Source organism: Haliotis asinina, chromosome 10 (genome assembly GCF_037392515.1).
Source record: "Haliotis asinina isolate JCU_RB_2024 chromosome 10, JCU_Hal_asi_v2, whole genome shotgun sequence".
NCBI lineage: Eukaryota > Metazoa > Mollusca > Gastropoda > Lepetellida > Haliotidae > Haliotis > Haliotis asinina.
In genome coordinates, this window is record NC_090289.1 from 52,566,091 (window position 1) to 52,585,026 (window position 18,936).

The 18,936-nt window shown below is 39.9% G+C and overlaps 1 protein-coding gene across 3 annotated transcripts in view; it reads right to left on the minus strand.

Moving 5' to 3' along the window:
* Positions 1-4,004: 4,004 nt before the first annotated feature.
* LOC137298052 (dual oxidase maturation factor 1-like) overlaps positions 4,005-18,936 on the minus strand; it is a 31,589-nt gene continuing 16,657 nt past the window's right edge. For all 3 annotated transcript variants that reach the window (XM_067830099.1, XM_067830101.1, XM_067830098.1), the window contains exons 2-9: positions 13,931-14,093; positions 13,719-13,776; positions 11,097-11,231; positions 10,741-10,806; positions 9,025-9,178; positions 7,319-7,530; positions 6,911-7,047; positions 4,005-6,579 (exon numbers count right to left, since the gene is read on the minus strand). In XM_067830099.1, the coding sequence (XP_067686200.1) occupies positions 6,037-6,579; positions 6,911-7,047; positions 7,319-7,530; positions 9,025-9,178; positions 10,741-10,806; positions 11,097-11,231; positions 13,719-13,776; positions 13,931-14,092 (1,467 nt within the window). In that variant the 5' untranslated portion in view covers position 14,093 and the 3' untranslated portion in view covers positions 4,005-6,036. The remainder of the gene's footprint in view (positions 6,580-6,910; positions 7,048-7,318; positions 7,531-9,024; positions 9,179-10,740; positions 10,807-11,096; positions 11,232-13,718; positions 13,777-13,930; positions 14,094-18,936) is intronic.

The following is an 18,936-nucleotide window of genomic DNA, read 5'->3' on the forward strand; positions in this document are numbered from 1 at the left end:
TGTTTATAATGTCATGACAATGACGACATTATGTTGGGTCTCTGTTAACCTGTGTATACTATTAATGTATCTGACACATTGTGACAAAAACAACAGAATTTGGTTTGTGTCTCCTCTTGTCACAGCCATATGAACCCTAAGCCTTGAATCATACTTCGCAAGTGTGATGGGGCGTAAAGTAGCCTTTAACTGTGTACAGATTTACAACTCATGTCAAGTTCTTCCCCGACTGGTTTCCTTCTCAACAGCCTAGACAGCCCTCTACTCTGTGACCTATTGGATATAGATATAGAAGACTTTATCTGCTTTACCGTATGATATTTCGGGCATTCTTTGTGTATACTGAAGGAAAATATTATTCTGTACATGTCATTTACACGACGTAAATTGGAGTAGGACTTCATTTTGGTCACTGGTACGTTTTGCAATGAACCAGACATAAACTATACCTAAGAAATGTAAGTTCATATAAACATGCTGCATGACTTTATACCCTCTACGTTTTTCCATTATATAGTTTATACGAGCAAAATACAGACAAAAGTAACATTCTACACTGAGTTTACATAATCTGTTGAAGTGTACAGCGCCTTTTGTACTGCGTCAGCGAAATAGTTCTAGCATGAAAATTATGCAGATACTCACTAAAAATATTGTTACGAAGATACTGAGAAAATTACAAGTACCTTAGAAGTATAACATATCCTACTTAAAACGCTCACGTACACAGTGAAAGTAAATGTGGGCAGGTCGAATGTTGACAGCGATGTTGTGGACGGGTTGTTTATGTCTTGTTTGTTCACATGTTCACGACTCATAATACTAGAATTCAAGTCTGAGAGGAACGTGTGTTGACAGGATCAGGGACCCACACTTTATCATTAATTTGTCATTGCTTTAGACAAACAAATTTGATTTTCACTGGGACAGTAATATTTCCATGTTACATTACTTTATTTGTGCATTTTAATGTGGAATCATTTCATTATATGAAATGCCGCTATCCCACAGCACATAGCCTATTCTTCTCGGGTAAATGGTGAATCAAAATATGAAATCTAAAATAACAATCCTTCTTGCGTTAAAGTCGCATTAGTACATGGGAGTGCTTAGCCACCATGCACCACAATTGACATACTCTGCCTTGAGGTCGTGAGAACCGAATCTTGAACACAGCACAGCACATGGTTGTGTGCGCGTGCATATTCATAATCTTTTTGTGTTCATTTTTTTTTGTGGTCACCATTCAGAGAAGACCGGTCAATACAGTTGGCATACAATATCACACATGCAACATAACATATAAAACACCTACAACAGAGAACATAACATATTTCACACACACAGATATTAACATATGGCATATACAGCATACAACAGTACGTATATCGCATACAATATATCACACACATGCTGTAAAGCACAGCATACAACAGTACGTATATCGCATACAATATATCACATACATGCTGCAAAACACAGCATACAGAACAAAACAACACATCACACATAACAGAACATATGGAAAGTAACGATTGAAAAATAACTCACCACGTATAACATAACAAACAGACCATAAAATATATAAGATAGTATATGGATCAAAAAACGTAGCATGAAACAAAAATGACATAACCTATAACACATAGAAAATTACACATGCGACATACGTCACACATGCGTTTGATCATGGGAAGTGACTAATAATGAAATCTTTGAGAGACCAAATACGTCATATATATGACACACCAGTATGACATTGCTTGAGAATATCACACGGATAACACATCACTATGATGTTGTTTGAGAATATTACTCGTATGTTTGAGTCTATTACACGGATGACATATCAGTATGGCCTTGTTTGAGAATGTTACTCGAATGACATATCAGTATGGCCTTATTTGAGAATATTACTCACATGACACATCAGAATGGCCTTGTTTAAGAATATTACAATGATGACATATAGGTATGGTCTTCTTTATGAATATTACACGCATGACCCATCAGTGTGACCATGTTTTAGAATATGACTCGAATGATCAATTAGTATGGCATTGTTTGAGAATATTACACTGATGACACATCAGAATGGCCTTATTTAAGAATATTACACTGATGACACATCATTATGGCCTTGTATGAGAATATTATTAGCATGATACGTCAGTATGGCTTTGTTTGAGAATATTACCCAAATGGCATATCGGTATGGCCTTATTTGAGAATATTACTCCCATGATACGTCAGTATGGCCTTGTTTGAGAACATTACAGGGATGACACATCAGTATGACATTGTTTGAGAATATGACAGGGATGACACATCAGCATGACATTGTTTAAGAATATTACAGGGATGACACATCGGTATGGCCTTGTTTGAGAATATTACTCGCATGATACGTCAGTATGGCATTCTTTGAGGATAATACAGGGATGACACCTCAGTATGACATTGTTTCAGAATATTACTCGGATGACACATCAGAGTTGCCTTGTTTAAGAATATTTATTGTATCACACACATTGTACATCATTAAGACGCTGCATGTGAGGCCCTCATCCCCTTCTCACCCTAGTGTGCCACTAAAAGTTTACCTTCTCGTAATTGTAGTGGGATGACCACACACACATCTCTTTACAAGACTGGGAAAAAGTATTACCCCCGGGGCCTTTAAATCCCGATAGACGACTATTTATATTCAGCAGACAAAATTACTTTGAACATTTAGTGAGACATCCACTTACACTTTACTTAAGATAACATCTAAAGATGTCACGATAAAATTAATGAGACTACAACTACACCAGATATCACTCAGACGGGTTAAATACATACCTTTTACTAATGGATGACAACAAATCTGTAGTTATAAAAAGTGATTGGTTGCAGTTGCCCTGAAATCCACCAAATTGTGACGTAACGCCGCTGGCATGTGTATTGTGACCATTATTTTACCCATATTTATGCATGAGTGTCTGGCCAAACTATGTTTAGGTCTGCTAAGAAGTATTTACGACTGTCTACGTAAACTAGGGAAAATATACAAGTAGTAATTTCAGATAGCATGAACACTAAAGTGTCTGTTTAACATGAGAGGAACATCCGATTCTCTTTTAAACACTCGAGGAACACCCACGTGTCTACTTAGCATTGCCACCCATGAGTCTATGTAACATGGGAGGAACATCCGATTTTCTGCCTAAAATGGGAGGAACATCCACGTGTCTACTTAACATGGAAGAAGCACCCACGTGTCTCCTTAGCATTGGACGTACATCCGATTCCCTACTTAACATTGTGAGGAACATCTAATTGTCAACTTAGCATGGTGTCTACTAAACATGCACGGGACACCCAGATGTGTACCAAATATGGACGGAACACATAGATGTCTACCAAATATGGACAGAACACCCAGATGTGTACCAAACATGCACGGGACACCCAGATGTGTACCAAATATGGACGGAACACATAGATGTCTACCAAATATGGACAGAACACCCAGGTGTCTACTTAACATAGACGTAACACCCTGGTGTCTACTTAGCATGGGAGGAATTCCCGAGTTCCAATTAAGAGACAAAGATATTACTCACATACTTTTCATACATATATTTTCTAGATTGTAATCAGTTATAAGATATGCGGTATCGGGTGAATACTTCAAAATGCGTGATAGCTTGTTTGAGTTGGTTATAAAAAGTGCAAAATAAGCCAGTTCTGTAAATTCAGCCAACGTGTATTGTCTTGTCTGTAGAACAAGATGCATTTGCCTGACTAACCAACCGTGACTAATACCGGTAGAAGCTAGGACTGGGGCCACAGGCATTCTGTTTACCTTTTGACTCCTTTTGTACACAAATGTTGGTTCTAATCAAGATGAGAGGAACACCCAATGATCGTGCGACATCTGTATTTATTGCTTAAGACAGTGTATCCCGATCAACGCTAGTATTGAAGGCATGTATTTGTTGAAATTACAACACAACAAATTAAACATTTCAAATAGTTTTTATTTAAAAATAAGTTTAACAGTGTTATATTTTGTACAATAATCTCTTGACAAGGACATAAATTGTCAAACAGGACTGTATACATACTTTTCGCACAGCTACTTACATACTTATCTATACTGTAGATACACGTCTACTGTACATACCTAACACATCACTTCTATATTGGTATCAACATAACCTGTACACAAGCAAAACAAAGGGTAAATAAGTGAAACATCAGACTTCTACTTCCACACAAGACCTGCTCAAACAGGTTAAGAATCACCAGGTGTATAATTTTACAATAGCCAAACTGTCACAACTTGATATACTTAAGTAGTATGAAAACCTACATAAGCTTTAGCTGATTTTGAGTGGTAAATACCCTCAAAAGTCTCAGTTGCCAAGTGTTCAAGCCGAACTATTATATTTTGATCAAGTAGATTAATACACGCTATGTCCAGCATGTCACGAGCCACGGATGGCGGTATCAGGTGATCGAGGGTCAGCATACCTTGCCCATGTGATGGGAGGGGGAGGGGGTGGGGCACTATCAAAGCTACAGTCGATTCCGCTACCAAGGCTATGTGTACTAACAGGAAACATACTGCGGAAGACGGACACACGACGTTAGTAGTTCAACTGTGTGTACACTCGCACATTATGGACAAATCACTGTTAACTAAACTGCATGTTGTACTTTGTCATACTAAGACAAGAAACGATATGTTGCAACAACTAAATTCATTTTCTATAACCGGCTAACGTGAAACCTAGACAATATTTACCGCGTGTAATTGCACTACCCTCTGACGTGTACCTTCACCTATTTTCAAGATTTGACACGGACCATCAAGAGTTCAGTGAATATTCGTTAGTGCAACCTGGTCCAACGTACGGAATCGACTAATCCTTGGTGCTTATTATTCCACGAAATATCAAACTAGCAAATTGTTAATGATATCAAAAAGATGCTATTCTGTCAGTAATGACTCGTATTGTTCAAACACTCACAACCGAAAGTAGTTGTTAGGTGAGTTTTGTAAGACATATCATGACCTTTCCGAATTTTGTTGTCTATATCCCACACATAGCACCCATCGTGATCTGCTAGATGTTCTACATGTTCTACATTTACACAAGTAAGTACAACCAAAATCTCAGATGATACGAACAAAAGCTACATCCACGTTGTAAGCGTTAATGGTCAAATCAGCAATTAAAAGTTGCGATGTCGTCAATACAAAGAGGTTTCCATAATGAATAATCTCATTAGATGTATAGTTCATGACAACATCTTACTAGATACTATAGATATTTTGTCTCATGTGCAAAACACAAGGAACTAAAGTGCATATTTACAAGACAAGGAACACTACTGGTCAGCCTGACGAGGAAAACATGGGAGACGGTTGGCTATACAGTTATTCCCACGGGCATGCTTTTGCTTTACACAACACTCTAGTATATGACGAGCTTGAAACACAATCAGTAGCGGATTATGCACGTTTGAAAGACATGGGCATATGTTGAGCTGATGATCAACGGATATGACGGTGAAATGACGGTAGCAAGTAAGAGTGTCCTGCCTTGTGTGTGGTGAGGTTAGGTCACTGATCTTGGTTCCGGAGGATGCCTGATTTTACCGTATTATAGCAGGTATCAGCAGGAATACAGTGGCTGGCATGGTGGTTGAAATCCCGTTCTGAAATTCTGAGAAGGAAGAGGGGAATAGGTGCAGTACACCAGCAGAGATCGTGACCTTGACCTCGACATCGACGTAGAGTGGATACTAGGGGGCAAATTTGCAAAATCACAACTTTCTCTACCTGTGAGCGGGTACTCGATAATGCGAAAATGACTTTCCGTCTTTTGTGAATCTCATAAGAGCAATATTCACTGATAGGATCCTCTCAGACGAAAAACGTTCCTGTACTCGTATAACTGAATTAAAGGGTCTTGAGATGAACCAGATGGAGTCATAGTATGAAGGAAAGCAGAGGTTTGCAATACGAATGTTCGCAGATATTCAGCTAGTGTTGGAGTGTACGGACTGGCTGCATTCAGCTCCAACATCACTGGATGACGTACTGTCAGTGTCACGGGTCTGAATACAGGTGCTTTCATTACCTGAGTCATGCGACAACTGCCGGCTCAACCGTCCAATGTCTACTGTCACACTAGAAGAAACCTGCTTCTCATTTAAGTCATTGTCTCTGTCCTCCTTTGCAGACGAACATGTAGACTTCCGGTCTTCACCGGAAATGATATTACCCTGTTCATCCTCAATGTTTATCTGGACGTCCGCCTGGGGCGTGTCAGGTCTGGACTCGTCTTCCTCTGTAATGCTGCTCCGTCCTGAGAAAAGGGGATTAATTTTCATCTTTTCATCACCTGAACTGAAACCCTTGTTGGAATACCAGGACGTGCCATAAAAACTGCCTCTTCTCTGCTGATCTCCAAACACGCTGGTTCTCCTGTCTCCCCCAGGGTACAAACTACCGCGTCTGTCTCTACCTTGGAACAGGCTTCCTCTCCGCTCTTCTGTGAAGAAGATGCTTTCCTTTCGATCCTGCAAAGGTCACCCACACATCAATTAGAAATGTGGCATTCAATATACTACACACTGGCCTTCTCAAGGATCCAAAATAGTTTTTTTACCAACTATCTCTCTCGTAAAACACGTTCCAAACCTACTTAACGGGAGGTATGTAAAAGCACCCAAAAAGACAAACCGTTTATAGCTGTTTAAAACATGCACTGTTTATGATTTTTATATACATCCTTGTATAAGGTCCATTGTCCGTTATTCAGCTAATTCTAATTTACGAAGATGTCATAATATTTTTTTAGTTATCTTTCTAGGAGTATTTTTGGAGATTGATCATAATACGTCAGCTCACCTTGACAGGCACAAAGGCTGCAAAATCCCCTCTGTCGTCCTCAATACCAGCATCGACGCCCATTACCTCGGCCATCTTCTTTGGGAAGACATGGTCCAAGAACACAATCAGGAGACCAATGACGAAAGTCGAAACTCCTTAAACAGAGGATGTGGTGTTTGAAAGATCAGATGTAGAAGTTGCTAGCTCAAGTTATTATCTTACCATCCCCGTCGCAAACCCTGCAGTAGGGCGTATTTGGGAATATATTACCAGCATGACCTATATGCAATTCAAAAGATCACATTTCACAACAGAAACCGGTTTCATTCCTCAAGAAAAAGAAAACAGACGATGCTGACACCCAACAGATATACAACCTTCCTCTTGTACATAGTCTTATATGAAGGACAACGGTCGTGTTCTCACCTGTGACAAGGATGAGCCAGAACGACCAGCCATAGTGTGTTCTAAGAATGTGCTCGCCATATGATATCATGAGAGAGTTCCGGGGCTGGCAGACATGATACACCACACAGGTCAAGGACATAGAGAATCCCGTCAGGGTGAACGTGTAGCCCCCGTAGCAGATGACACTGAACAAGAGTATATTGGTCACGATCCAGAATGCAAAAGATGTCCTGTAAAGATAAAGAAGACAACAGTGATAAAATAGTTGTGGAATCCGCGCTGGCTGAAGGAGAAGACGGCTTACTTTGTTAGTTGGCGATGAGGTTCCTGACAGTCGTGTGAGTTCGAACCCCGATGAGACTCAACCAAATAAGAGCATAAGAATCGGTACTTCTTTTAGAGAGTGTAATATCAAATATGTGACATTTGACCTCTTTCTACATGGCACACGGTATCCTCACTGTTTCTGTGTATCTTTTCATGTAACTTTCAAACCTAAATGCCTGCATTGCTTTAATTTATTGTTTATTCAATTACCGATTCTGTACATAGTACATTGTTTCTAAATTTGACAGAGGTGCTCCTGATACAAACGTTATAGTGCATGGATCATCAATTGTAGTCGAATAAGGCAAATATTCAAATCAAGAGAAACAGCAAATGAAAACAAACAGAATGCGGTTTAAGGTGGGGTGAGGTGAGGTGAGGTGAGGTAAGGTGAGGTAAGGTGAGGTAAGGTGAGGTGAAATGGGGCTTAACATTGTACATATGATTATTTCGTTCTATGATGACATGCATGCGAGGGTATGTGTGGTTGCTTGTACTAGCCAAGACACAGACTGCTTTTATAGCGTTAGCTCACTAAGATACCATGCTGCAGTTAGGCATGAAAATGTACTGACTCTGAGCCTTCCAGTCCTTCGTGTACCCATTGATGCCGTGCGCCAGGTGTCTTGGTTATGGTTTTATCATATGGTTTCATCAAATATCAAAACATATTCTCTACCGCAAAGAAACGTAAGTTTCGGAAAAGTAAAATCTCATAAAAGCAAGCGTTCATGTTTATGTATTTATGAGATGCGGTTCTTTTGCTGATCAGTATATTTTGGAAACACTTTATATTACGTTTTTATAGCGTTCAACTTAGGATGAAAGAATAGGATACCTGAAGAAATATCAAGGCAAGGTCATTGTCCACGTGAAGGTCAAGCGACCACATGACAAGCCTAGCTGTCAGTAGTGATAGGCATCGCCTATGTTCACTCACCTGTTCAAGCGAGAACATAAACCCTTTACTTTCAAAGTTATTTTCACCGAACTGCCAGTGGCCATAGAAAGCAATATCACCGACACGTCACAATCTTAAATTGTCGATACCCTGCCTGGGGATAACACTTTTTGAGACAGGGCCTCATTAACTGTAAGGCGATAGTCATTGAGACAGCTTCTGATAGGCAGAATGTCACAAATATAACAAAGGCGTACTGGTGCACAACCTCTCAGAAGTTAAACTTAGGTTGGTCAGCAGGGGGCTTTAGGTATTACGGTACCAGACAATGGCCCTTGAAAACGTATGCTTCATGTCCAAAACCCTATCTCATGGCATTATATATGCACACATACTGACATATGTGTTACAGGTTTTTAACTATATTTACGTCATTATGTGTTTTCTCATCGTTGATATTCACTAAATTACTCTCTGTCATGTTTTGATAACTTACCAAAGCAGGGCGCATGCGAAAGCCCCGGATGTATGAAACGCCTTCCCCCACCGCAGTCCACCAGCGTCGGCACAGAGGTGTTCTACCACCCTCAAGATAGGGTCAGGGAGACCACGTCCTATGAAGTCATGGAAGGCGTCAGCTTCATGACCATCTGAAACAAGGAACATCCCAACATCACTCAGAGCTAATACCTTACATGTAGTTAGTGAGGGAACATTCCAATAAAACCTACAGCTGGCAAGGAACATTCCAATGTGACCTACACCTAGTAAGGGAACATTCCCATATGACCTACAGCTGGCAAGGGAACACTCCAATATGACATACAGCTGGCAAGGGAACATTCCAATATGACATACAGCTGGCAAGGGAACATTCCAATATGACTTACAGCTGGCAAGGGAACATTCCAGCACGACCTACAGCTGGCAAGGGAACATTCCAATATGAACTATAGCTGGCAAGGGAACATTCCAATATGACCTACAGCTGGCAAGGGAACATTCCCATATGACCTATAGCTGGCAGGGGAACATTCCAATATGACCTACAGCTGGCAAGGGAACATTCCAATATGACTTACAGCTGACAAGGGAACATTCCAGCACGACCTACAGCTGGCAAGGGAACATTCCAACATGACCTACAGCTGGCAAAAGAACCTTCCAAAATGGCCTGCATGTCATGTTTGTTTTCCTATGATTTGAGACTGAAATGTTGACAATTACAATCACATATATTTCCTTCACAAAGTTAATATTACCAGGTAAAACGTACATTCCACGCCATATTCGAGCGGATCCCAGCAACAAACAGTCACTCATAGATCTCATCATTCACAGATTAACATAGCATTACTTTCATTGTTCTAAATGCTATTATCGTCTTGCAAAGTATGATCTATTATGAAGTGTTATGTATCTTTAACAACAGAAAACAAGTACCTATAGAATACACACTTGACTGAAGGAGCAACGAACCGTAATGTAATTACCAGAGAAGCTGTTAATGAAGTACATAGTCCCATTAAGCCATCCGGATATGTCTGTTATGATAGATCTCAATATAATGTACATAAAAGAGTCGGTGGGGTTAGGGGTGGGGTTTAACCCTGCCCACATAAACCTCGCTCTGAGTTATTGTCTGCTTGTACCCACTGACACGGTAATAGGGTACATAAATAGTCTAGTGACACACTGTATGGATGTGCGGCTCGACCTTAATGTTCCATCCGATGTCTGGTGTGTGAAACCCTAGTACATGCTTTTAGGTGGCGTGGATTTGTTACAAAATCTCCTTCATATTTCTATAGGGTCATCGAACTGTAAAGACTCTCCACATACAATATTGTAACTGTAATTTGGTGTTTTGCATTTTCGGACTCGTTTCATTTGGTGTCTGCTTACTAAGAATTATAGTAATTAGGGAGTATGTAGATTATATGAATGTATCCTGTACACTGCAGGAAGTTGTTAATGGTCACGTGATTTCATCTCTGTCCAGGACCGTGATCACGTTACAGTCAGCAGTACAGTACGTATCTGTAATCACTGCCGAGATGATGAAGGTACATTCTAAACAGGAAACGTATGGGAGATACCCGAATGAAAATAGTAGCACGACAGCATGCAATATGAACAGAAGCATTTAAGTACATAGATATTGCTTATATGACATCTTTAATTTGGCAGGTTAAGATGAGAAGGTACTCACAGTCGCTCCACGGGAGAGCCTCTGAGTAGGCCACGTGACCACTATGAGGGGAACCTCCGAATTTACCTGGAAACAAAACAAACGCCCTGAAGTCAACTAAACTCGGGAAGTAGGAGAGCTATTTTGCTAACTAAAAAATCTGTGTTTAATTTCAGATATGGACATTCGGTCACAAAGAAACAATGATATACAATGTATAAGAACCTTGTCACAGAAATACAAGCACAGAAGCACTCACAGAAGTGTAGAAATACCATCAAAGAAACGCCATCGCCATAAACATCACATAAAACCGCTATCGGGTAGACAAAGTCAAAGAAGAAACGATGCCATCATGAAGCGTCTCGAGGTCTTACCTATAAGGGTCACATTGGCCCCGTGGAGGGCAACGTGGACACCCACCACCCCTCGGAAATGCTGGGGGGAGCGGTACACGTATGGCGTGGTCACCTCCACCGTCCCTGTCTGCCAGCTGTGGCTGTAGGCGCCCACTAGAAAGAACACCCGCAATTCATATATATATTCATTGGTATATCACAGCAATATTTCAATTAATATTTTATCTTCCTTGCCAAAACGAAAAATTTTGACATGCTGTATACAATAATGATAATCTATACATAGCATGTCAATATATTTGTTTAAAGTTGTACAACTCACTCACTCACTCACTCATCCACTCTGCCATCCACAACAGAAGCAGCTATCTTGAAAAAATAATATATTCATTTTTATAATAAAAAACTATTGTTTATTAGCCTAATTTGTAGTATTATATTCGAAAATAGCGCAAAAGATTGTGTCAAGAATTTTCTGAAATATATTTCACATGACCAAAGGGCCCATGGATTATGAAATGGTTACTTTGAAGGAATGATGATGTTTATCTAAGCTTCTCTTGGTTAGCCTTTGCATCAGGTCTTTTATCTTTATACGCATTGTGACTTTCAAAGCACATAAAAAACTAACATCCCATAAAACTATTTCTCGAGCAAGAAAAACATAACTGTCTTCCTAATTCATAATACATAGAATAAGTCCAGAGGAAGATGAACAAAACAGCGGCCATGTCAGCACGATGCAGTAATCCCCAACTTGAAACATGTTTCTTTGACAGAATATTTTAAGAGACGTAAGACCTACCTGTTTAGGTGTTATTTAGATAATTTCATCCCATCGTTATTTGATGCGAAACCAAATATTACATACAACCTAAAAGGTATACAATGGAGAATATGTCCCCGAAATTGCAATTCGAATACAGTGCACTCGAATGAACTTTAGTTCTTAAAGTCTTCATTAAACAAGAATTTCTATGTTATTTTGCTCGGAATTAGTGATTGAGTAATAATTTGCTGGTGACATTAAGGTATCACTACTTAAGGCATGCGGCAATGTTTCTGTGCGAATAATTAGAGAGAATATTAGTAATTGTTACCTTTGTCACAATAAAACAGTTAATCATTATTGAAGGGTAATGACATGTCAAGAAATGTCGAGAGGTGCAACCATTACACCCACCCCAGTCCCCCGCGTCCCCCCTTGACAGGCTTGATAGAGAGTGATGACAAGACGTGATCACAAAACTGTTTCCACTAATATGAACACATAAAACACTGTCTGTGAACTTAAGGACCTCTGTAAAACAAACGATTGCGTCAAACTCATCCATCATTACAGTAAACCTAGACATTCATGATATTCCAAATTAAAACATAATGAAATGATTATGAAATAACACTTATTTCTAGAACTAATTGATATTTTAGGAATGTGTTAATTATATTCAAGTTGTCATTGCGTGCAACATGCAAGTATAATTATACAAAACCATCTTGAGCACGAGGGAAGCAAACATTCTAACATCAAACTAAAAATAAGGGGTTTGCTTTTATACGACATACCATTATATGATAGTTTACTCTCATATTAGCAGATGTTTTCTTAACAAAGTAATTGATGAACAATATTTTAAAGGACCGTGTCAAATGTTTCGAAATAAAAGGAACTATTGTCTGTGAAAACGTGATTCAAATCACATACAACTTCCTATAGCTGTCATTCAAGATGGCAGAACAACATCGTGCCAGACGACATCACTTCTGCACATGGAGGTCAAATGTCACGCGTGACGAAGACAGCTTGACGGATTTATGTGTTGAAATCACATTGTGGCATTAAGTCGTTAGGTACCACAAACCGAACTGGACATGAGTCGTTATTAACTGTCACACATAAATACTAGTATTGTATAGAATATTGTGATATGATCATTTAAATTCTTCCAATGGTAGGTGATTATTTGTAATCTATACTCGATGGCAAAATTAGAATAGAATGAAACCCATAATTTCGCTGGCCTAAATTCAATGGCCAGTATATTTCCCAGCGTGTTTGTTACCATGGATAATGCTTCAATACTGCATCACACTCTCCATTTACATAATTGTTCTTTGTGTCTAGGCAGAGTGGTGAGTTTATGATTCAACGCACACTAAATCTTTCAGTTAAAGTATCGATTAGTTGCAAATGATTATCTCTATAAAACGGACAATAAAGTGCCATCAAACTTTACCACAGAGCATTTCAACCTTTAGTGGGGTAACTGTTCTAATCTCGTATATGGTAGCTTTCCTTTGAGTGGTCTTCTCACAGTTTTATATACAGCAAACACAGACTTATGGCATATACAGAACAAAAATAGTTAGGGATATATGTAAATTTTGAAGTTATGAATAATGATCTGTTTATTCATTGACTCACTGATGAAATATCAATCATAAAAATACCAATATCTTAATATAATATAATGATACATAACCAATAACGTATTTGTCCGTTATAGAAAAAGTGTTTCCACAGTTGATCATTTTATGCAATAAGATCATTCTAAAGATATTCAGCTGACATATTGTAATGAGTTCCCTCATCTCGATATTCTATTTTATGACTTAATGTCAAGTAAATGTCCTGCTTACCTAATATGATAGAACCGACAGCAAGTCCGTAAATTGCTCGCAATGCTGTCATCCATCTCTGCAAGAAAATGTTACATTTTATGCCAGTGAAGAAGAAACCGCATCACAACAACACAAAGAACACTAGTTGGCCAACACAAATCAGTGCCAAAGAGCATTAACTGTTTTACAGCGGATGAATAAACGTTACAACTTTTATCACGTTTACTCACATCTTTGCCTCTGATTCCAAGAGATGCAATCAGTGTTGCCACGGAAACCAGAACACAGAAGTACGTGACTGCTGCCAGGGGGACGTCGACAGTCGCTGCGGTGGGGTTGTCAGCGTACCACGAGAAGCCATGCCTGTTTCTAAACGCGCCAAACCAGGCCATCCTGAAACAAAGACTCACTGGATTAACACCACTGAAGGTAAGTGACCTGTCAATAACCCTGATTGCGTCACCTCTGTCCACCAACCAGACATGGTTGCACAGATGGTCAGGCAAGACAACATTGATGTAACTCGTGTGATACAACAACACTCTTGTACGTAGTGTCAGACAAGACTAGTTGTACACAGTAGTCAGACATGAAATGTCGTGGATATACAAGGCAGTCAAGGTCATCATGAAGTCTATACAAGAGTCAGACAAGGGAAGCACGAAGATACCTTCTTCAAGAACAGACATATTAATCATTGCGTCACCTGGAAATAAGCGTTGGACTCGGGAACTTTCATTCACGAATACAAAAGTCAGACATGGTGACCCTGCATACGCATGAAACTTTGAAGACATCCGTGAGCCAGAGCTCCAGTGGGCTTACTTCTACAGAAGTACTACTGTGGCTCACCTTGGTGTGAAGTTGTAGAACTGTCGGATATCTTTGGATATACCCCGAAATGTGTTTTGTGGTGTACGTGTCAGAAGGTAATGAACTCCGCAAACATTTCATTTCAGTATTATCACTCAACGCATCAGTTGATTCATTGAAAAGAGTTGGGAACAGCCCTGGTAGTGAGACACGTCACATGTGCATCACGTGCTAGGCTTGACCCATTAACCTAGACCCACTTCGGATGGCTGAGTGTCATTACTGGTGACTATTGGAACAGGTGTCCTCCTATTATACTGCAATCTTAGTGAACGTACATCATAACTATTGGCTCATGGCGGTGAACCTACAAGCCAAAAAATTGCTAAATTCAACGTAACTTTCACGTTACATACATCCGACTCATTTAGCCAGACACGATCTACCTTTGACAATGGTTCAATCTAAAATGTAACACCCGACCACTCAGACCGTCCCACATATATCAACGTATGCATACCGACAAAAAATATGTATTGGAAAGTTTATGTGTCAGATAAAGACTTGAGTGGTGAATAGCAATAAGTATGGTCACCAAGACCCTGTTTGACGTCAGATATCTACTAGACAAAGTACCTCGTGTATACAACCCCAGCACGACTGAAGACGTCAACAGACTGAACACCAAGTGTTCACCTGCAGGTGTAGCAAAAGAATGCATTCTGGCATGAGTTGCACAGTCTGAATAAGAGGGAAATGTCACAATGTTAACATAAGTTACCTGCGCTTTCCCTTCGCCCCGGGCAGCGAAACCAGAAGTTGCTACAGCTGCGACTTTTCTGGTGAGGAAAGTCCCCAATCAGATCAACTCAGCTTGCACCCATGACGTAAGTCTGCGTCAAAATGCTTCGTTTGTAAGCAGATTGCCCTATGATTAAGCAAACGCAGGTTGTAAAGAAGGCAATGAATGTGGTCCGCGTTTGCCCAGCGATTACCGTATTTACTGACGTTTATTTAACAGGTGGGATTGGGACACATGTTTACCAATTTCCAGCACGTTTGTATCAGCTCAGTCGTGGCTTTCTCCAGAAGGCCTAAGTGATTATCATGAGACGTGCCCCTCCTGTCTGAGAGTTCATACAGACAAACAGGGAGCCAACCTCTAAATAATGTGACGTTATTGATGACATCCACGCAGGGTTACCTGTACTGCCGACTGTGAACGTCAATCAGAACGTTCACGGTCACTTGAGGTCATGACCATTATGGAAAGAGAAACTGACATATCACACGCTGGACAACTGAAACCATGTAGCGGAAATGACCCAGAATTTTTATGTCTGATGTTCACATTGTCTCCAGTGATGTAACTAAGAGAGCATAAACTTATTTCACCAAACTGTGTTCGTGGTTGTTTGTACAGCATAAGTAGGTAAAGGCGATGAGAGTCAGGTACGTCACCCTGTTTTGTTTCTAGTGAGGGATCATGCCTGGCTATTCAAGTCAGTTGACGATTCCTACAGATTAGTCTTTCAAAATCTTTCAATCAATATTTCGTTAAAGCAAAATTTAAATAGATCATCGTATTTCAAAGAGTCTTTGCTATATACTTTTAAATGCCCGTTATCCTAGTATCTCATATAGTGCTATGTGCGTGTATTCACGTAGAAATGTATCTGATGTTTCTAATCTGAACACTAAACGTGTGGAAACCGTGCTTCCATTTCTGTGATGCTATTTTGTTATGAACTGTGTAATACGTGATACCGGAGCCAAGGAGCCGTGAGACAGTGTTGACAAGTGTTAAACTTGTAGCACTGTAGGCCAACCAGTGTTTGTTTTTGATCAGTAAAAACAATGTCTGACATTGAACTTGGATGTGTGACAGCCGCTAACTAGTCCGAACCAGGTGGCCGACAAGCCCTTCTTGACTTTGGTCAGCTACATATCAGGAGGGCTGCCTCGAGAACGGGCGTCAGCATATATCTATTCTTGTTTTGTCAACATATATGATTTTTAACCAGATAAATACAACGCATGTGTTTGTCTGATACACATTAAGTAGCTATATCAGTTATAAACATCCTGCACATTTAAGGGATGTGTATGCTGTGCTACTTCAGCTCTGAAATAGCATACTGGTACCCTGTGGCTAATATTTTCAATGTGCACTAACCATCATTCAAGATTTTTTCCAACTGAAATCGGTCTTTTAGCACTAAGATCATTCAATATTACTTTCTATTTTAATATATGAATGATTTAAATATGGACAATATTGCCCAGCCTAAAATATTTGTTGACGCGTCACGGTATTACGGATTTCTGGGCCAATCTGGACAAACATTCGTTAAGCAAGCAATGTGTAACCAGTTAGTGTTTCGAAGACGTAAAATAACTCGCAGTGCAAAGGTATTTATGCTAAATTCAGCTGAAGAAAACTTCGTCATGGGATGCCTCTAACTGTGCACATAAAACTCAACGAATCGAAAATCATAATTCATACTTTCTCGGGATGCCAACTTTTGTATTCAGTGTTCAGGAAAACTGCGCTATGCAAGCCGATAAATATACTAGGTATCTGTATTATGTCATGTAACATGACAATAACCTCCATCTGAGTCTCCGGAACGTTGGACTGTGGTTGGTCTAGCCTACTTTCCGACGTTTGTATAGGTAGGCCTCACACAAGCTGTTGTGTAGTTGGACTTGACATTGGCTGGAAATACCTGTGTAATTTGGCTTAGTGAATGTCGGTCGTATAAACCACACCACAAAGTGTGGCAGTCCTGACTCCGTATACCCTCGGCGCCTTCATGGGCTGGTTGAAAGAGATACACAGAGGATAGACGTACAGGAATGCGTCCATGTTGAACATAGAGGATGAATATATAGGACGATCAGGTGAATAGGATAATAGAGGATGGACATAGATAAATACCGAGGAGGAATACAAAAGAGAAAGGTGATGAACACAGAGGAACACTGGGTATGGAGAAACACGGAAAGACACAAGAAGGAACATAAAGGAGGAACGCGAAGGGTACTGGGCAACACAAAGGAGGGACATAGTGAAACACAATAGAGGAACACGGAGGAGCACACGAATATAAAGAGACTTGGAGGAAAATGGAGAACGCAGAGGAACATGCATGAAATATAGAGAAACATATTTGAACATCGAGGATTATGGGAGGACCTGTAAGGGAACTTATGGGAAATCGCTCCGAAGTTTACGGAGAGGGACATACGGAAAAATATACAATGGCATGGGTACAAATAAGAATGCCAATAACACAAGTAAAATGCGTGTTGACACAGGAACACTCTGAAGCAGTGATGAGCATGGAGAACGCTGAATACAGTTCATGAATCATACATGGTTTGATGATACAAAATAGGTTATTTATGCATTCACATAATTGACCTGCCTCTGTTATGAACCTTCTTACACGTGTGCTAAGGACAAACTAACACTGACCAAGATTGAACTTAAATCATCACTCCTTTCCAAACTTGAAGGTAGTCCTTGCATCTGTCAAGGCATGCTTATTGGCGGTCAATTCAATACATTTAATATGGTGTTTGTCATTTTCTTGTTTGTCGAAATCGTGTTGATTTCGGAGTCTTTTCCCTTATTAACCAACATGGCAAATCTTCGGAAAACATCTAAACCAATAACACACTGTTAAAGTAACATAAAGGGAGAGAAAGGCTTCTCATTGTTATTTAAGAACAAGGAAGCACTACCTGTATGTAAACAACAGCAATAAACAACAAGAGAGACACTGTCCTAATTAACAAACACAACTTGTTTCAGCGACACAGTACACAAACACAAGAAAATCAACAGATAGTGGTATTTCTTGCGCAAGAACGCACTTCGATTTTCCTCGTTCGCCAGCGTGGTTCCTACCTGCCCATTGTACACGGTAAGGGGGTGAGGTCCACTGTTCTACCTTGCCACGCCCTCAAGTCCTGTCACTGAACAGTGACACTGACGTTACACAGCTCCTCCCGCCGGCATGGTCGGACACCCGACTGATCGGGCACTAACATACTGGTCGAACTCATCGTCATTACACACCTATCCATATTAATGCGTTCTACTGTCATAAAACGAAGTGAAATGAACTGCAAGACGTCTCGTGAATCACGGGGAGACGGGCCTATAAAGCCCTCCAGCCTGGCACATTAGCACGTTAATATCAAAAATCCTTTGTCAATCATAGACACCTGGTTTTGACACATGCGTTACATCTGATGATATGTGTAAATACTGTGAATCCAAAATATATTTCACAAAACATATTGGACTATCCATTCATCTGTTAATCAAATGCAGTTTATAAGGACATACATATACTGGCTATACACATTGAAACTACGAAAGTTCAGACATCCTTCTTTACGAATATCTCTT